The following is a 16,071-nucleotide window of genomic DNA, read 5'->3' on the forward strand; positions in this document are numbered from 1 at the left end:
GTTGGTTTAGAGTTTAAATAAATAATCGGGATTCGGATAGCAATCCTTTTTTTGTCAATATGGAATAAATAAACAAATATTTGCATTCACTGCTTGCTAGCATTAAGGATTAGCACAGGCAGGGATGTACTTATCGACCAGACAGCGATCAGTATCGGCCCATTTCTATGTGATCGGCATTGATGTCCATCACAAACACCATCGTCAATTTCTCTGTTGCCGCGAAACATTGTGACAAAATGCAAAGAAGTATCATCATTAAATATCATTTTGTGGTATCATTATCAAGTATCACTATCAAGTATCATTATGAGGTATCATTATCAAGTATCAATATCAAGTCTCATTGTGAGGTATCATAATCAAGTATCATAATGTGGTATTATTACCAGGTGTCACTATCAAGTATCATTATGAGGTGTCATTATCAAGTATCAATATCAAGTGTCATTATGAGGTATCAATATGTGGTATAGTTATAAAATATGTAGTATCATTATCAGACATCATTATCAAGTATCATTGTCAAGTATAATTATCAAATGTTGTCATCAGGTATCATTATCAAGTATCGTTATGAGGTATTATTAAGTATCAATACGAAGTATTATTGTCAAGTATAATTAAGTATTATTATCAAGTATCATCATGAGGTAAAGTATCACTGTCCAGTACCATTGTCAAGTATCAATATCAAGAAACATTGTCAAGCATCAATATCAAATATCATTACCAGGTATCATTATCAGGCACCATTATCAAGTATTATTATATCAAGTATTATTATCAAGTATCATTATGCGTTCTCATTATCAAGTATTAATATGAGGTATCATTATCAAGTATCATCATGAGGTACAGTATCAAAATCAAGTACCATTGTCTAGTATCGATATCAAGTATCATTATCAAGTATCATTACCAAGTATCAATATCAAATATCATTATCAAGTATCGTTATCAAGTAACGATATTAAGTATCATCATCAAGTAACATTATCAATTATAAAGTATCCTTATCAAGTACCAATTTGACGTATCATTATGTGGTGTCATTATAAAGTATTATTTCGTGGTATCATTCTCAAGTATCGTTATCAAGTATCATTATCAAGTATCAATATCACTTATCATTATCAAGCATCATTATCAAGTACCAATATGAGGTAGCAATATGTGGTATCATCAATATGTGGTATTATCAAGCACCATTATCAACTATCATTATCAACATCAAGTATCAATATCAAGTATTATTATCAAGCATCATCATCAAGTACTATCAAGTATCATAACCAAGTATCATCATGAGGTATCATTATCAAGTATCATTATGAGGTATCATCATCAAGTATCATTATCAAGTATCAATATCAGGTATCATTATCAAGAATTGTTATCAAGTATAATCATCAAGTATTATCAAGTCTCAATCAAGTATCATTATTAAGTATCATTATGAGATATTATCAAATATCATTATGAGTAATCATTGTCAAGTAACAACACGAGGCATCATTATCAATTATTATTATTTGGTATATTTATCAAGTATTGTTATCAAGTATCATTGTCAAATATCAATATCAAGTGTCATTTTCGAGTATCATTATCAGGTATCATTACCAAGTATCAATATCAAGTATTATTATCAAGTATTATCAAGTATCATAATCAAGTATCACGTGATTACACCCGAATGCAGCTGAGATAGGCTCCAGCACCCCCCACGACCCCTAGAAGGACAAGCGGTAGGAAATGGATGGATGGATGGATAATCAAGTGTCATTATGAAGTATCATTATCAAATATTATAAGGTACCATTATCAGGTATCATTATGAGGTATCAATATCAAGTATCATTATCAAGGATCATCAAGTATTATTAGCAAGTATTATCAAGTATCATCAAGTATCGTTATTAAGTATCATCATCAAGTATTATTATCAAATATCAAGTATCATCGTCAAGTATCATTATCAAGTATAATTGTCAAGGATCTTTATCAAGTATTTTATTAAGTAACATCATCAAGTATCATTGTCAAGTATCGTCATCAAGTATCATCATCAAGTATTATTATCGAATATCATTTAGTATCATTATCAAATATCATTATGAGGTATTATTATCAAGTATCGTTATGAGGTATCAATATCTAGTATCATCATTAAGTAGTATTATCAAGTTTTATCAAGTATCATTAAGTATCATTATCATCAAGTATTATTATCAAATATCAAGTATCATCATCAAGTATCATCATCAAGTATCATCATCAAGTATCATCGTCAAGTATTATTATCAGGTATCATTATCAAGTATTTTAATTAAGTATCATCATCAAGTATCATTGTCAAGTATCCTTATCAAGCATCATCAAGTATTGTTATCAAATATCATCAACTATCATCGTCAAGTATCATCATCAAGTATCATTGTCACATATCATTATTAAGGATCATTGTCAAGTAAAGTATCATTGTCAAGTATCCTAATCAAGTATCATCATCAAGTATTATTATCAAATATCATCAAGTATAATCGCCAAGTATCATTATCAAGTATCATCTTTAAGGATCATTGTCAACTATCATCATCAAGTACTGTTATCAAATATCAACTACCATCATCTACTATCATTTAAAAGGATCTTTGTCAAGTGGAATGAAAATGATTTATTGTCAATTCTTAACATGCACAAGACACATAAGAACTGAAAAGTACATTTTTGGCACAGTCCCACTAAGAGCAGACATACGTTAGAAGGAAACAAGACGGGACCGCGAATGGATCATCCATTTTTACGGCGCTCCTTAAAAAAGGTGGGAACAAGGTGATATTGGGAAAGGGAGGAAGAGTAAAAAAATATCAGTCAAAGGCTGGACCCACGGGAGGGAGTCCAGGCTGAGTACAAGGGAAACAACCTCATTTGGGGGTAGTTGGAGCCCCGGAAGACCCCGAGGGGAAAAACAAGCGGTGGTGACGGCGTGGGATGGGGGAGGAGAGGTGTGTGCCCAATTGTCTTGGGTGTGATGGTGTAATGTTTTTGTAGACTGAAGCCGATCTGAAAAAGTTTGACTCCAGGTGTCGTTGAGAAGGGAGGGAGGTCAAAAGCGTCCATCATTGAGGTGTCCTTGGGGGTGTTTTTCAGAACAGCCTGGTCCGCCTCAAGGCCATTTGAAGGAGTCGAATCGGAGATTAGGATGTTTGTTTTTCCCGAACAGACAAAATAATGGCTTGTCTGTTCTCAGTCTGTTCTCAAATTCAATTCAATCTTACTTTTCAGCAAACTTCTCCATGATGTGATCCATCTTGCAATTTAGTTCAGAAATCGCCACAGTCTGTGTTCCCACAGCCCTGCCCAAACCTTCCATTGCGACGAACAGCCTTTGGGCTCCTTGAGTGGCTGCCATTGTCTTACAAATTTGACGATACACCAGAGCAATGCCCAGCCCAACCAGCAGGTGCCCCGCGATCACGGTTCCAAATAGGTAGAAGTCTTCCACGTCCTCGATGGAAAGGACTGAGAGGCACAAGATTCTCCATTTATCCCAGGAGTCTCTCATGTACCCCCCAGCAATGGTTGCATCAGGGCAGCCACGCTCCCCCGAACCCCCTTTTCCTCGTCGAAAAGACTTGGTCAATTGCATCGAGAGTCCAGCTGATCATATTCATGTCTGGTATTTAGATTTGAGGACAGCGCAAAGAAAGAGGCTTCAAAAAAGTTCAGACAAGACAAAAACGAAGAGAGCAAGCTGGGAGAGGAGGGAGCGGAGAAAAATGCGATCGCCCTCACCAGAGGCAAGACGGAACAGTATCATTTTTAGGGATCTTTTTCAAGTATTTTAATTAAGTATCATCGTCAAGTATTATTATCAAATATTGTTATCAAGTATCATTATCATGTATCATTATGAGGTATCAACCCATCCATCCATCCATCCATTTTCTACCGCTTATTCCCTTTCGGGGTCGCGGGGGGCGCTGGCGCCTATCTCAGCTACAATTGGGCGGAAGGCAGGGTACACCCTGGACAAGTCGCCACCTCATCGCAGGGCCAACACAGATAGACGGACAACATTCACACTCACATTCACACACTAGGGCCAATTTAGTGTTGCCAATCAACCTATCCCCAGGTGCATGTCTTTGGAAGTGGGAGGAAGCCGGAGTACCCGGAGGGAACCCACGCATTCACAGGGAGAACATGCAAACTCCACACAGAAAGATCCCGAGCCTGGATTTGAACCCAGGACTGCAGGAACTTTGTATTGTGAGGCAGACGCACTAACCCCTCTGCCACCGTGAAGCCCGAGTCATGAGAGTCAAGGTGAGGAAATGTAAATGTGTGGACACGTGTACCTCCGGTCGTACGGGATCCTCGATGCCAACCACGGCGATACAGGTGAGTCCAGCCAGGATGTCGCTCTCGTTGTCCCAGTCGGGCTCGTCAGCGGGGGTGAAGTCCTTGTAGGCCAGGCAGATGGTCCTCAGACCCTCGGACGCCATGGGCTCGATCACCGTCTTCATCAGCTTCTCTCTGTCGCGAGGTTTGAAGGCTTTGGCCGTGCCGTTTTCCATCAGGATCCTGCAGCACCTGGAGTGAACGCACAGGTAAAGGAGGGCGGGGTCTGCCAGTACGAGGGGGAGTGGCCGGGGTCTTACTTCCTGAGGAGGATCTCGGAGGCGCCCTTGCTGAACATTCGGTAGCTGCCGTCGTGGTTCTTCAGCACGGTGCTCATGGACTTCCGGACGGAGTTGAAGGTGTACACCTTGAAGAGCTTCTCCTCCGGGATGTCGTTACGGACGCTCTGGTAGTCCCGCCGCAGGTCCAAGGTGAGTCCCAGTAAGGCACACTCGGTTTTGTTGCCCACCTGGCGAGGCAGACCGCCCTCCTTGTCGGGGGACTGGAGGCGGGAAGGAGTAATTTAGTTTCTACCGGTTGAATGTGTGGGTTGGGCTGGTGCTGAAGTAAACAATAATAGTTTAAAACAGTTTTTGCCGTAAAGTCTACAGTTGGTGTTTTTACGGTGTATTGCTGTAAGTGGTACTGCAGGGTTTTTTTTCACAGTAAAACAGAAAGTACAAAAAAAAAACTGTGGTACTGTTCTTCCATTTCAAGTAATATGTTGTTAAAACCACAGAACATTTTAAAGTAAAATAATTGCGCCTGAGTTGACAGTTTTTTTTTACTGTAAAATCTAAAGATTTTTGTTTACGGTGTCTGTAAACAAAAACAAACCAAAAATATATAATATTAATCCATCCATTTTCTTTCGCTTATCCGAGGTCGTGTCGCGGGGGCAGCAGCCTAAGCAGAAAAGCCCAGACTTCGATCTCCCCAGCCACTTTGTCCAGCTTCACCTGGGGGATTCCGAGGCTTTCCCAGGCCCACTAGTATTCAAAGTCTTTCTAACTTGCCCTGGGTCTTCCCCATGGCCTCCTACCGGTCAGACGTGCCTTAAACACTTACCCAGAGGGGTGTCCGAGAGCTGTGTGTGGGGGGGGGTCATTCTGACCAGATGCCCAAACCCCCTCATCTGGCACCTCCTGATGTGGAGAAGCAGCGCTTTACTTTGAGCTCCTCCCGAATGACAGAGCTTCACACCCTATCTCTAAGCGAGAGCCCCGCCACCAGACGGAGGAAACCCTGGATCTTTTTTTTTTTTTTGGTCATAACCCAAAGCTCATGACCATAGGTGAGGGTGGGGACGTAGATTGACCAGTAAATTGAGAGCTTTGCCAGCTACTTCTTTACCATGACGGATTGATACAGGTTCCGCATCACTGCAGACGCCGCATTAAACTTCTTGTCGATCTCACAATCCACACTTCACTTCTCAGGAACGAAATTCCACCTGAGGCAAGACGTCCTCCCCAACCCGGAGATGGCACTCCACCCTTTTCCGGACAAGGATCATGGACTCTGACTTGGAGGTGTTGATTCTCATCCCACTTGCTTCACACTCAGCTACGAATCGATCCCGTGAGCACTAAGGATCCTGGCCAGTACAACAATCAGGGCCACATCAAAAAGCAGAGACCTTATCCTATAGTCACAAAACCGGATCCCCTCAAACTCAGCGCCTAGAAATTCTGTCCATAAAAGTTATGAAAAGAACCGGTGACAAAGGGCAGCCCTGATGGAGTCCAACCCTTACTGGAAACGGGTACAACTTACTGCCGGAAATGGGGACCAAGCTCTGACACTGATCATACAGGTAATGGACCGCCACAATCAGGCGATCCAATACCCCATACTCTCTGGGCACTTCCCACAGGACGTCTGGAGGGACACTGTCAAATGCCTTCTCCAAGTCCACAATGAACATGTCGACTGGTTGGGCAAACTCTCATGCACACTTGAGGACCCTGCCAAGAGTTGAGCTGGTCAGCAGTTCCACGACCAAAATGAAAACCACACGGTTCCTCCTGAATCTGAGGTTCGACTATCCGGCTTAGACTCCACTCCAGTACACCTAAGTAGACCTTAGCAGGAAGGTTGAGGAGTGTGATCTCACCATAGTTGGAACACACCCTCTGCTTCCCCTTCTTGAAGAGAAGAACCTCAACATCGGGTTGCTAATCCAGAGGCACCACCTCGATCACCATGCAATGTTGCACAGTCGACCGCCAAAGCCACACACCGTTTGGCCTGTCCACTACCTACAAGGTCCCATGAGCCATGATAGAACTCCTTCTTCAGCTTGACAGCATCCCTCTGGAATTACCACCACGATAGGCATCAACCACCTCGCGTCCACAGCTTTGATGGTACGCCTCGACAAAAAAGGTACGGAACATGGTCCACTCGGACTCAATGTCCAGCGCACCCTCGTTGCCCGTTCAAAGTCCTTCCATTAGTGGAAATTAAAATTCTCTCTGAAGAGAGACTTTGCTAGACATTCCCAGCAAACCCTCACAATGCGTTTGGACGTGCCAGTTCCGACCGGCATCCTCCCCCACCATCAAGCCAGCTCCACCCCTCTCTTCACCCGAGTGTCCAAAACATGAGACCGCAAATTAGTTTATGAACAATTTGGTCTAGAACAGTTTGGTTCAAAACAGTTTAGAGCAGTTTGGTTTATCAACGGTTTGGTTCAGAACGATTTAGTTCATAAACAATTCGGTTCTGAATGGTTTTGTTTCAGAACAGTTCATGAACATTGTGGTTCAGAACGGTTTAGTTCATAAACAGTTCAGTTCTGAATGGTTTTGTTTCAGAACGGTTCATGAACAGGTTGGTACAGAACGGTAATGTTCATGAACGGTTTGGTTCATAATGGTTTAGTTCATTAACAGTTTAGTTCATAACAGTTAAGTTCATGAACGGTTTGGTTTCGAACCGTTTAGACTGTTAACGATTTGGTTCATCACAGTATGGTTCCGAACAGTTTGGTTCAGAACCGTTTAGTATATGAACGTTTGGGTTGAGAATGTTTTAGTTCATGAACAGTGTGGTCCAAAACAGTTTGGTTTAGTACAGTTTAGAGCAGTTTGGTTCATTTACGGTTTGGTTCAGACCGGTTTAGTTCATAAAAAGTTTTATACTGAATGGTTTTGCTTCAGAACGGTTAATGAACAGGTTGGTTCAGAACGGTTTAGTCAATTAACAGTTCAGTTCATGAACAGTTTGGTTTAGAACAGTTTGGACCATGAACGATTCGGTTCATCACAGTATAGTTCCGAACAGTTTGGTTAAGAACCTTTAATTATATGAACGGTTTGTTTCATAAACATTGGGATCAGAATGGTTTAGTTCATAAACAGTTTGGATCTCAATGGTTTTGTTTTAAAACACTTTATGAACATGTGGGTTCAGAACAGTTTAGTTCATTAACAGTTTAGTTCAATAACAGTTAAGTTCATGAACAGTTTGGTTTCAAACGGTTTGTAATATGAACGGTTGGGTTAAGAATGGTTTAGTTCATAAACAATTTGGTCCAGAACAGTTTGGTTTACAACAGTTTAGAGGAGTTTGGTTCAGAACGGTTTACAGCCGTTTGGTTCATTAACGATTTGGTTCAGAGTAACGTTCCCTCTAAAGTACGCGCCTGTGCAATTGCACACTGCTCACGCGTCCTCTGCGCACAGCAAATCTAGGCCGCGCACAAAATCAAATAAAAAGATAAGCGCATAACAGTGTGCACGTCTGCCGTTGCTCACATGTGCACCACTGAATGCTCACGGAGTTTTGGCGTTTGCTCACACATATGAAAAATTGGAGGGAAAATTGGTTCAGAGCCGTTTAGTTCATAAACAGTTTGGTTCTGAATGGTATTGTTTTAGAACTGTTCATGAACAGTTTAGTTCATAACGATTTAATTCATGAACGGTTTGGTTCAGAACAGTTTAGTTCATGAAGGGTTTGGTTCATGAACAGTTTGGTTCATAACGGTTTGGTTCGTGAACAGTTTAATTCATAACGGTTTAGTTCATGAACAGTTTGGATCAGAATGGTTCAGGACAGTTGGGTTCAGAACAGTTTAGATCATTAAAACTTTGGTTCAGAATGGTTTGGTTCATGAACGGTTTGGTTCAGAACGGGATGTCCAAGTGTTCTGATTGTGTTTTAGGAACCCTTACGGAGATATCTGACCTGAACTGAACCATAGGATAGTGCTTAGTGGAAAAACGTAGACGGAACCAAAGCACTTGTGTCCAGAACCATCTCATCTGATCAGTGTTGGTCAATCAGACAGATATCTCTCTAAGCCGCTGTGGCTTCCCTCCAACATCAACTTGGCCCGAAACACACACGGCTATTTTTACATCTCACCATAATCTTGGTGGTGTAGGCGCAGTTGACCCCAATCCCCAGAACCAGCAGGTCCAGAACCTTTGCGGGGATGAGGTCGGACTCGGGCACCTTCTTGTGGTAGCAGCCAGTGATGTAGGCCTGAACCACCGTCATGCGGTTCATGGTCAGCGTGCCCGTCTTGTCCGAGCAGATGGCGGTGGCGTTGCCCATGGTCTCGCAGGCATCCAGGTGGCGGACCAGGTTGTTGTCCTTCATCATTTTCTAACACAGAAGAAGAGACTGTCAGCCTTGGTGTCCAACCTGTGGGTTTCAAGGGCTTCTAGAAGACACACCTTGACAGAGTAGGCCAGGGAGATGGTGACGGCCAGAGGCAGACCTTCAGGCACGGCCACCACCAGCACGGTCACGCCGATTATGAAGAACTTGACCAGGAACTGAATGTAGATGGGCACGCAGTCGCTGGTCCACAGGATGCCCTGCATCCAGAAGGTGTCGATCAAGAAGCGCGTGATGAGGATGAGGACAGTGAGCGCCGACATGAAGAGACCTATCGGCGGACAAAGCGACATGTTAGATCCACTTTTGTGAACCCCTAACACCGTCAGTGACTCTGCTGTCTCCTGTGGACCAGGAGTTATTTGACACCTACCTGCTTTGCCAATCTGCACAGCCAGTTTGGTGAGCTTCCCTTGGAGGACGGACTTGTCCTTCTTCCTCGGGCTGTTCTTCTTCTTCTCATGCTCTGCTTCCTCGTTGAGAGGCTGCATCTCCACGGTGGCGCCATCTTTGTTCCTTTCTGTACAGGAATACGTCGACAATCGGATCTCCCGTATTTTAATGTCATTCTATGAATTCAAAGAAATGATCACAGAAACTATCCGAGAGTGGTACACGGACACGCAACAAAACTTAAGCTAGCCAGGTTACTACATAAAGTTAGCCAGGATACTATACAAAGTGAGCAAGGTTATTATACAAAGTTAGCCAGGTTACTATACGAAGTTAGCAAATTTACTGTACAAAGTTAGCAAAGTTACTATACAAAGTTAGCCAGCTTACTATACAAAGTTAGCCATGTTCTACCGGTAACAGTTAGAGATGCTACCTCAGTAGAAGCATTTTAGTCCCATTTTAAAATTCATTTATACACCCTAGCCTTTGAATATATCCCTTTTTAGACCAGTTGATCTGCTGCTTATCTTTTCTGCTCTGCCGCTCTCGCCTGTGTTTAGAGGTTAACAGGTGGCCACGGAGGACATGCTAGCTTTTCCAAGTGGGTACCCAAGATGGACCACTCCTCTTTGCATCAGTCGGTGACGTCTTTGCGCTGCTGACTTGTCTACATGCAAGAGGATCCCCTGCTGGTCTCGCAATGGACTGGACTTTCAGATTAAATTGTGAACCAGGGTGGACCACTCCTCATGCATCAGTTGGTGACTTCCCTGCGCTGCTGACTTGCAAGAGGATCCCCTGCTGGCCTTGGTGAAGGTTTCTAATTGTTGTCCCATTAGGTTGAGTTTTTTCTTGGCCGGATGTGAGTTCAGACCCGAGGATGATGTTGTCGCTTGTGCAGCCCTTTGAGACATTTATAATTAAGGGCTGTATATGAATAAACTTATGTTAATATATATATTTTTTAACTTGGCTAACTCTTTGGTAACCTTGACAACTTCTTTGTAGCCTGGCTAACTTCCATGTAAGTCGACTAACTTCCTTGTAAGCTGGCTAATTTACTAGTAACTTGGTTACTCCATGGTAACCTGGCTAATTTCCAAGTAACTTTTCTAACTCCTTACTGACCTCACTATCTTACAAGTAACTTGCCTAACTCTTTAGTAACCTTGCAAACTTCCTAATAACTTGGGTTACTCCCTGGTAACCTGGCTAACTTCTTAGTAACTTGGCTTACTCACTGGTAACCTCGCCAACTTCCTCGTAGCCCTACTAACTTCCTTATAGTTTGGCTAAGTCTCTGGTAGCCTGACTAACTTCCTTGTAGCTTGGCTAACTTCCTAGTAACTTGGCTTACTCCCTAGTAACCCGGCTAACTTCCTTGTCGCTTGGTGAACTTCTGAGTTATTTGGCTAACTTCCTGGTTATCAGGCTAACTTCTTAGTAACTTGGCTTACTCTGTGGTAACTTGGCTAACTTCGTTGTAGCCTGTATAACTTCCTTGTAGCTTTGTGAACGTCAAAGTAACATGGCTAACTTCCTTGTTACCTGGCTAACTTCTTAGTAACTTGGATTACTCTGTGGTAACTTGGCTAACTTCTTTGTAGCCTGACTAACTCCCTTGTAGCATGGTGAACTTCTGGGTAACATGGCTGACTTCCTGGTTACCTGGTTAACTTTCTTGTAACATGGCTAACCTCCTGGTGACCTGACTAACTTACTAGTAACTTGGTTACTCCTTGGTAACCAAAGTTAGCTACCCTAGCTAAGTTCCTTGGCTAACTTCTAAGTAACTTGCCTAACTCCTTAGTAACCTGGCTAACTTTCTAGCAACATGGCTTACAACCTGGTAACCGGGCTTACTTCCTGGTAACTTGGCTTACTCCCTGGTAACCTTTCCAACTTTTTTGTAGCCTGGTTAACTTTCTTGTAGCGTGGCTAACTACCAAGCAACTTGCCTAACTCCTTCGTAACCTGACAAAATTCCTGGCAACATGGCTAACTTCCTCATTACCTGGCTAACTTCCTAGTAACTTGGCTTACTCTCTAGTAACTTGGCTTACTCCCTGGTAACCTGGATATCTTCCTTGTAACTTGGCCAACTCCCTGGTAACCTTGCCAACTTCCTAGTAGCCTGACTAACTTTTTTGTATTTTGGCTCACTCCATGGTAGCCTGACTAACTTCCTGGTAGCCTGACTAATGTCTTTGTAACTTTGCTAATTGTCTTGGTGCCTGGCTAACATCTTACTGGTATCTTGGTGAACTTTCCTGTAACTTAGATGACTTCCTGGTAACCCCCTAGTTAGCCCTTTTGTCACCTGGCTGACTTCCTTGTAACTTGGCTTACTCTCTGGTAACCTCACCAAATTCCTTGTAGCCTGGCTAACTTCCTAGTATTTTGTCTAACTTCTTGTAGCCTGACTAACTTCCTTATAGCTTGGTGAACTTCAGAGTAACTTGGCTAACTTGCTGGTTAGCGGGCTAACTTCCTCGTCACTCGGCTTACTCCCTGCTAACCTGGCTACCTTCCTTTGTAGCTTGTCGAACTTCAGAGTACCTTGGCTAACATCCTGGTAACCTGGCTTACTCCCTGGTAACCTGGATAGCTTCCTGTTCGCCTAACTAACTTCCTTGTAGTGTGGATAACATCTCAGTAACTTGTCTATCTCCTTAGTAACCTGGATAATTTCCTAGTAACTTGGCTTACTTCCAGGTAACTGGGCTAACTTCCTGGTAACTTGGCTTACTCCCTGGTTTACTTTGCCAACTTATTTGTAGCCTGACTAACTTTCTTATATTGTGGCTAACTCCATGGTAGCCTGACAAACTTCCTTGTAGCTTGGCAATCGCCCAAGTAACTTGCCTAACTCCTTAGTAACCTGGCAAACTTCCTAGTAACTTGGCTAACTTCCTGGTTACCTGGCTAACTTCTTTGTAACTTATGTCCTGGTAACTTAGCTAACTTGCTTGTAGCTTGGCGAACGTCCGAGTATCTTGGCTATCTTCCTGGTTACCTGGCTAACGTCATGGTAACTTGGCTTTCTCCCTGGTAACCTGGCTAATTTAAGAACAACTTGATTACTCACTGGTAACCTGGCATACTCCCTGGTAACCCAGCTAACTTCCAAGTAACTCACCTAACTCCTTAGTAACCTTGCTGACTTGCTAACTTGGCTTACTCCATGGTAACTGTGCTAACTTCCTAGTATCTTGGATATCTCCCTGGTAACCTTGCCAACTTTCTTGTAGCCGGACTAACTTCTTTGTATTTTGGCTAACTCCCTGGTAGCTTGACCAACTCCCTGGTAGCCTGAATAACTCTCCGGGAGTCTGGATGACGTCTTTGTAACTTGGCTAATTGCCTTGGTGCTTGGCTAACTTCTTACTCGTATATTGGTGAAATTTCCGGGAAAACTAGATAACTTTCTGGTAAGCTACTTAGCTTATATGTCGCCTGGCTAACTTTCTAGTAGCTGGGCTAACTTTCTAGTAGCCAGGCTACTTCCTAGTAACTTCTAACTTCCTTGTAATTTGGTTAACTCCCTTGTCGCCTGCCTAACTTCGTCCTGGTAGCCTGGCTAGCTCCTTGGTAACTTGGCCAACTTCCATGTAGCTTGGCTAACTTCCAAGTAACTTGCCTAACTTCTTAGTAACCTTGCTTACTTCCTACTACTCTTAGCTCGCTCCCGGTTAACCAGGCTGATTTCATGGTAACATGGCTAACTCCCTGGTAACCTCACCAACTTCCTTGTAGCCTGACTAACTTATTTGTATTTCGGCTAACTCCCTGGTAGCCCGACTAACTCCCTGGCAGCCTGACTGACTGTCTGGTAGCCTGGCTAAAGTCTTTGTAACTTGGCTAACTGCCTGGCTAACATCTTACTGGTATCTTGGTGAACTTTCCTGTAAGTTAGATAACTTCCTGGTAACTTGATTAGCTTATTTGTCGCCTAGCTAACTTCCTAGTAACTTGTCAAACTTACTGGTAACTTGGCTAACTTTCTAGTAGCCAAGCAAACTTCCTAGTAATTTGGCTAACTCCCTTGTAGCCTGGCTAACTTCTTCCTGGTAGCCTGGCTATCTCTCTCCTATCGTTGCTAACTCCCTGTTCGCCTGGCTTCCTCTTCACCGTGTTTCCTTGGCGGGTGTTCGCGGTGTTTGCGTGTTGAGAGTCCAAACACTCATATCCAAATGATCCAAAATCATGTTCGTAATATTTGGCTTGGACAAGATCAAGATAATTAGAAACAGCTGTTGGTGCCGATTTGGAACGAATCCCATTAGAGTGTGTGTACCTAATGAATTGGCCAAGACGTGCTAACAACGCGTGACAGGACAGCTGGTGTGTGTGTGCGGGCACATGTGTGCTTGTGTGTGTGTGTCTAATCCTTAGAGTGAGTGTGTATGTGAGGCGCTGCTGAATGCAAACAATTAAGCATCAAGTTAAACAAACAATCCTTTGCTTGAACGACAAGAAGCAGGTCAAAGCACCAACTGGCAGTGGAAAGTGTGTGTGTGTGTGTGTGTGTGTGTGTGCGTGCGTGTGTGTGTGTGTGTGTGTGTTCTGGCAATGCTGACTTAATGGGGACATCGCTGTGTTTACACAGTCACCCTTCGAGGACCTCTGACGGTATGGGGACAAAAAAACAGGTCCCCTAGAGGAAAACCTTTTTAAATGATAGTCAGATCCATTCTAAAGATGCCAAAGTGATTTTTTAAAAAGTTTTTGTGATCCCATGAACCATATTAACTCTTTTTCCCGCAGGGTCCCCAGTAAGTATGAACAGCGCATTACTTCATCAATCCAGAGATTTAAAGACGTGTATGAGCTAACTGGGCAGTGGCCATTTTACCTCATTTTTTATGCCTCCACAACCTGTAGAAAGGGTGGTCCCCACAAGTCATGATCAAAAACTTGGTCCCCATTCCAAATGATACCATGTGTGTGTGTGTATGCATGTGTGTTCTGGCAATGCTTACTTAATGGGGACATTGCTCTGTTTACACAGTCACCTTCCGGGGACCTCTGACGGTATGAGGACACAAAAACAGGTCCCCTAGAGGGAAACCTTTTTAAAAATAGTCGGATCCATTCTGAAGATGCCCAAGTGATTTTTTTAAAACGTTTTTGTGATCCCCATGAACCATATTAACTCTTTTTCCCCAGGGTCCCCAGTAAGTATGAACAGCGCATTACTTCATCAATCCAGACATTTAAAGAAGTGTATGAGCTAACTGGCCAGTGGCCATTTTACCAAATTTTTTTATGCCTCCACAACCTGTTGAAAGGGTGGTCCCCACAAGTCATGATCAAAAACTTGGTCCCCATTCCAAATGATACCCAGTATGTGTGTGTGTGTGTGTGTGTGTGTGTGTGTGTGTGTGTGTGTGTGTGTGTGTGTGTGTGTGTGTGTGCGGGCATGCTGATCTGAGCTCAGTAAGGTGGTTCTTAGTGGACATGGGGGCAGAAGCAGCAGGTAGAAGAAAGAAGCTGGCCAGCTTAAGAAGGCTAATCTGCTTGCTGCTAATCAGCATCAACAGAGTCAGGAGCACCTGCTGTTGCTCCGCCCACAGAGGGGGAGGGTCTGTGGGGGACGTGGGGCCATGAGGGGACCACTAGAGCCATGGACTCACCTGGACGTTAGCATGGCAGCTTTCGTTTGCTACTTTTACAGGTACACACCTCAGCGTCAAATGTTTTGTTACTTGACAAATGCTACCTGTTAGCATGCGAACGATAGGCTAGCTTTTTAAGCTAAATTTATAAGTACACTCATATTTTTCGGTACTTGATGTATTGTAACATTAGCATACTAACTTTCTAAACATTTTATTCAGGTATGCATCGCAGAGTGATATATTTTGGTACTTAACGCATGTTACAGTTAGTATTGTAACGTATTAAGATTAGCATGATAGCTTTTCTTTAGCAAATGTACACGTCAGTGTCATATATGCTGGTATTTCACTGATGCTAACGGTAAGCATAAAATTGTTAGCATAACACTGCTAGCATGCTAGCTTTTTTAGATCATTGAGCTCATATTTTTTGTTACATGACGCTATCAAGCCAGTGTGCTAACTGTCAGACTTTCAGTTGGGCTTTGACACGTCAACTTCCACACAAAATTTGTACATTAGCATGTTGGCTTTTTTGCTACTTTTACAGGTATACACCACAGCGTCAAATATTTTATTACTTGGCAAAAGCTATCTTTTAGCAAGCTAACTTTAGTAGGCTTCAGTCATATTTTTAGGTACTTGATGTATTCTTACATTAGCATACTAACTTTCTAAACATATTATTCAGGTATGCATCACGGAGTGATATATTTTGGTACTTGACGCATGTTACAGTTAGTATTTTAGCCTGTTAACATGATCATAATAGCTTTTCTTTTTTTTTTTCAGAAAATTTACACCTCAGTGTAAAACATTTTGGTATTTCACTGATGGTAACGGTAAGCATAATATTGTTAGCATAATACCGCTAGCATGCTAGCTTTTTTTAGATCATTTAGCTCATATTTTTTGTTACTTGACGCTATCCAGCCAGTGTGCTAACTGTCAGAATTTCAGTTGGGCTTTGACACGTCAACATACACACAAAATTTGTATATTAGTATGTTGG

General features: G+C 42.6%; 1 protein-coding gene across 2 annotated transcripts in view; it reads right to left on the reverse strand.

Annotated features, from left to right (window-relative positions):
• Positions 1 to 16,071, reverse strand: part of LOC133549160 (plasma membrane calcium-transporting ATPase 1-like) — a 58,436-nt gene that overhangs the window by 13,604 nt on the left and 28,761 nt on the right. For both annotated transcript variants that reach the window (XM_061894324.1, XM_061894323.1), the window contains 5 exons: positions 9,416 to 9,562; positions 9,099 to 9,313; positions 8,785 to 9,027; positions 4,671 to 4,912; positions 4,368 to 4,602 (listed from right to left, as the gene is read on the reverse strand). In XM_061894324.1, coding sequence (XP_061750308.1) covers positions 4,368 to 4,602; positions 4,671 to 4,912; positions 8,785 to 9,027; positions 9,099 to 9,313; positions 9,416 to 9,562 — 1,082 coding nt within the window. The remainder of the gene's footprint in view (positions 1 to 4,367; positions 4,603 to 4,670; positions 4,913 to 8,784; positions 9,028 to 9,098; positions 9,314 to 9,415; positions 9,563 to 16,071) is intronic.

This window comes from Nerophis ophidion, linkage group LG03 (assembly GCF_033978795.1).
Source record: "Nerophis ophidion isolate RoL-2023_Sa linkage group LG03, RoL_Noph_v1.0, whole genome shotgun sequence".
Classification (NCBI taxonomy): Eukaryota; Metazoa; Chordata; class Actinopteri; order Syngnathiformes; family Syngnathidae; genus Nerophis; species Nerophis ophidion.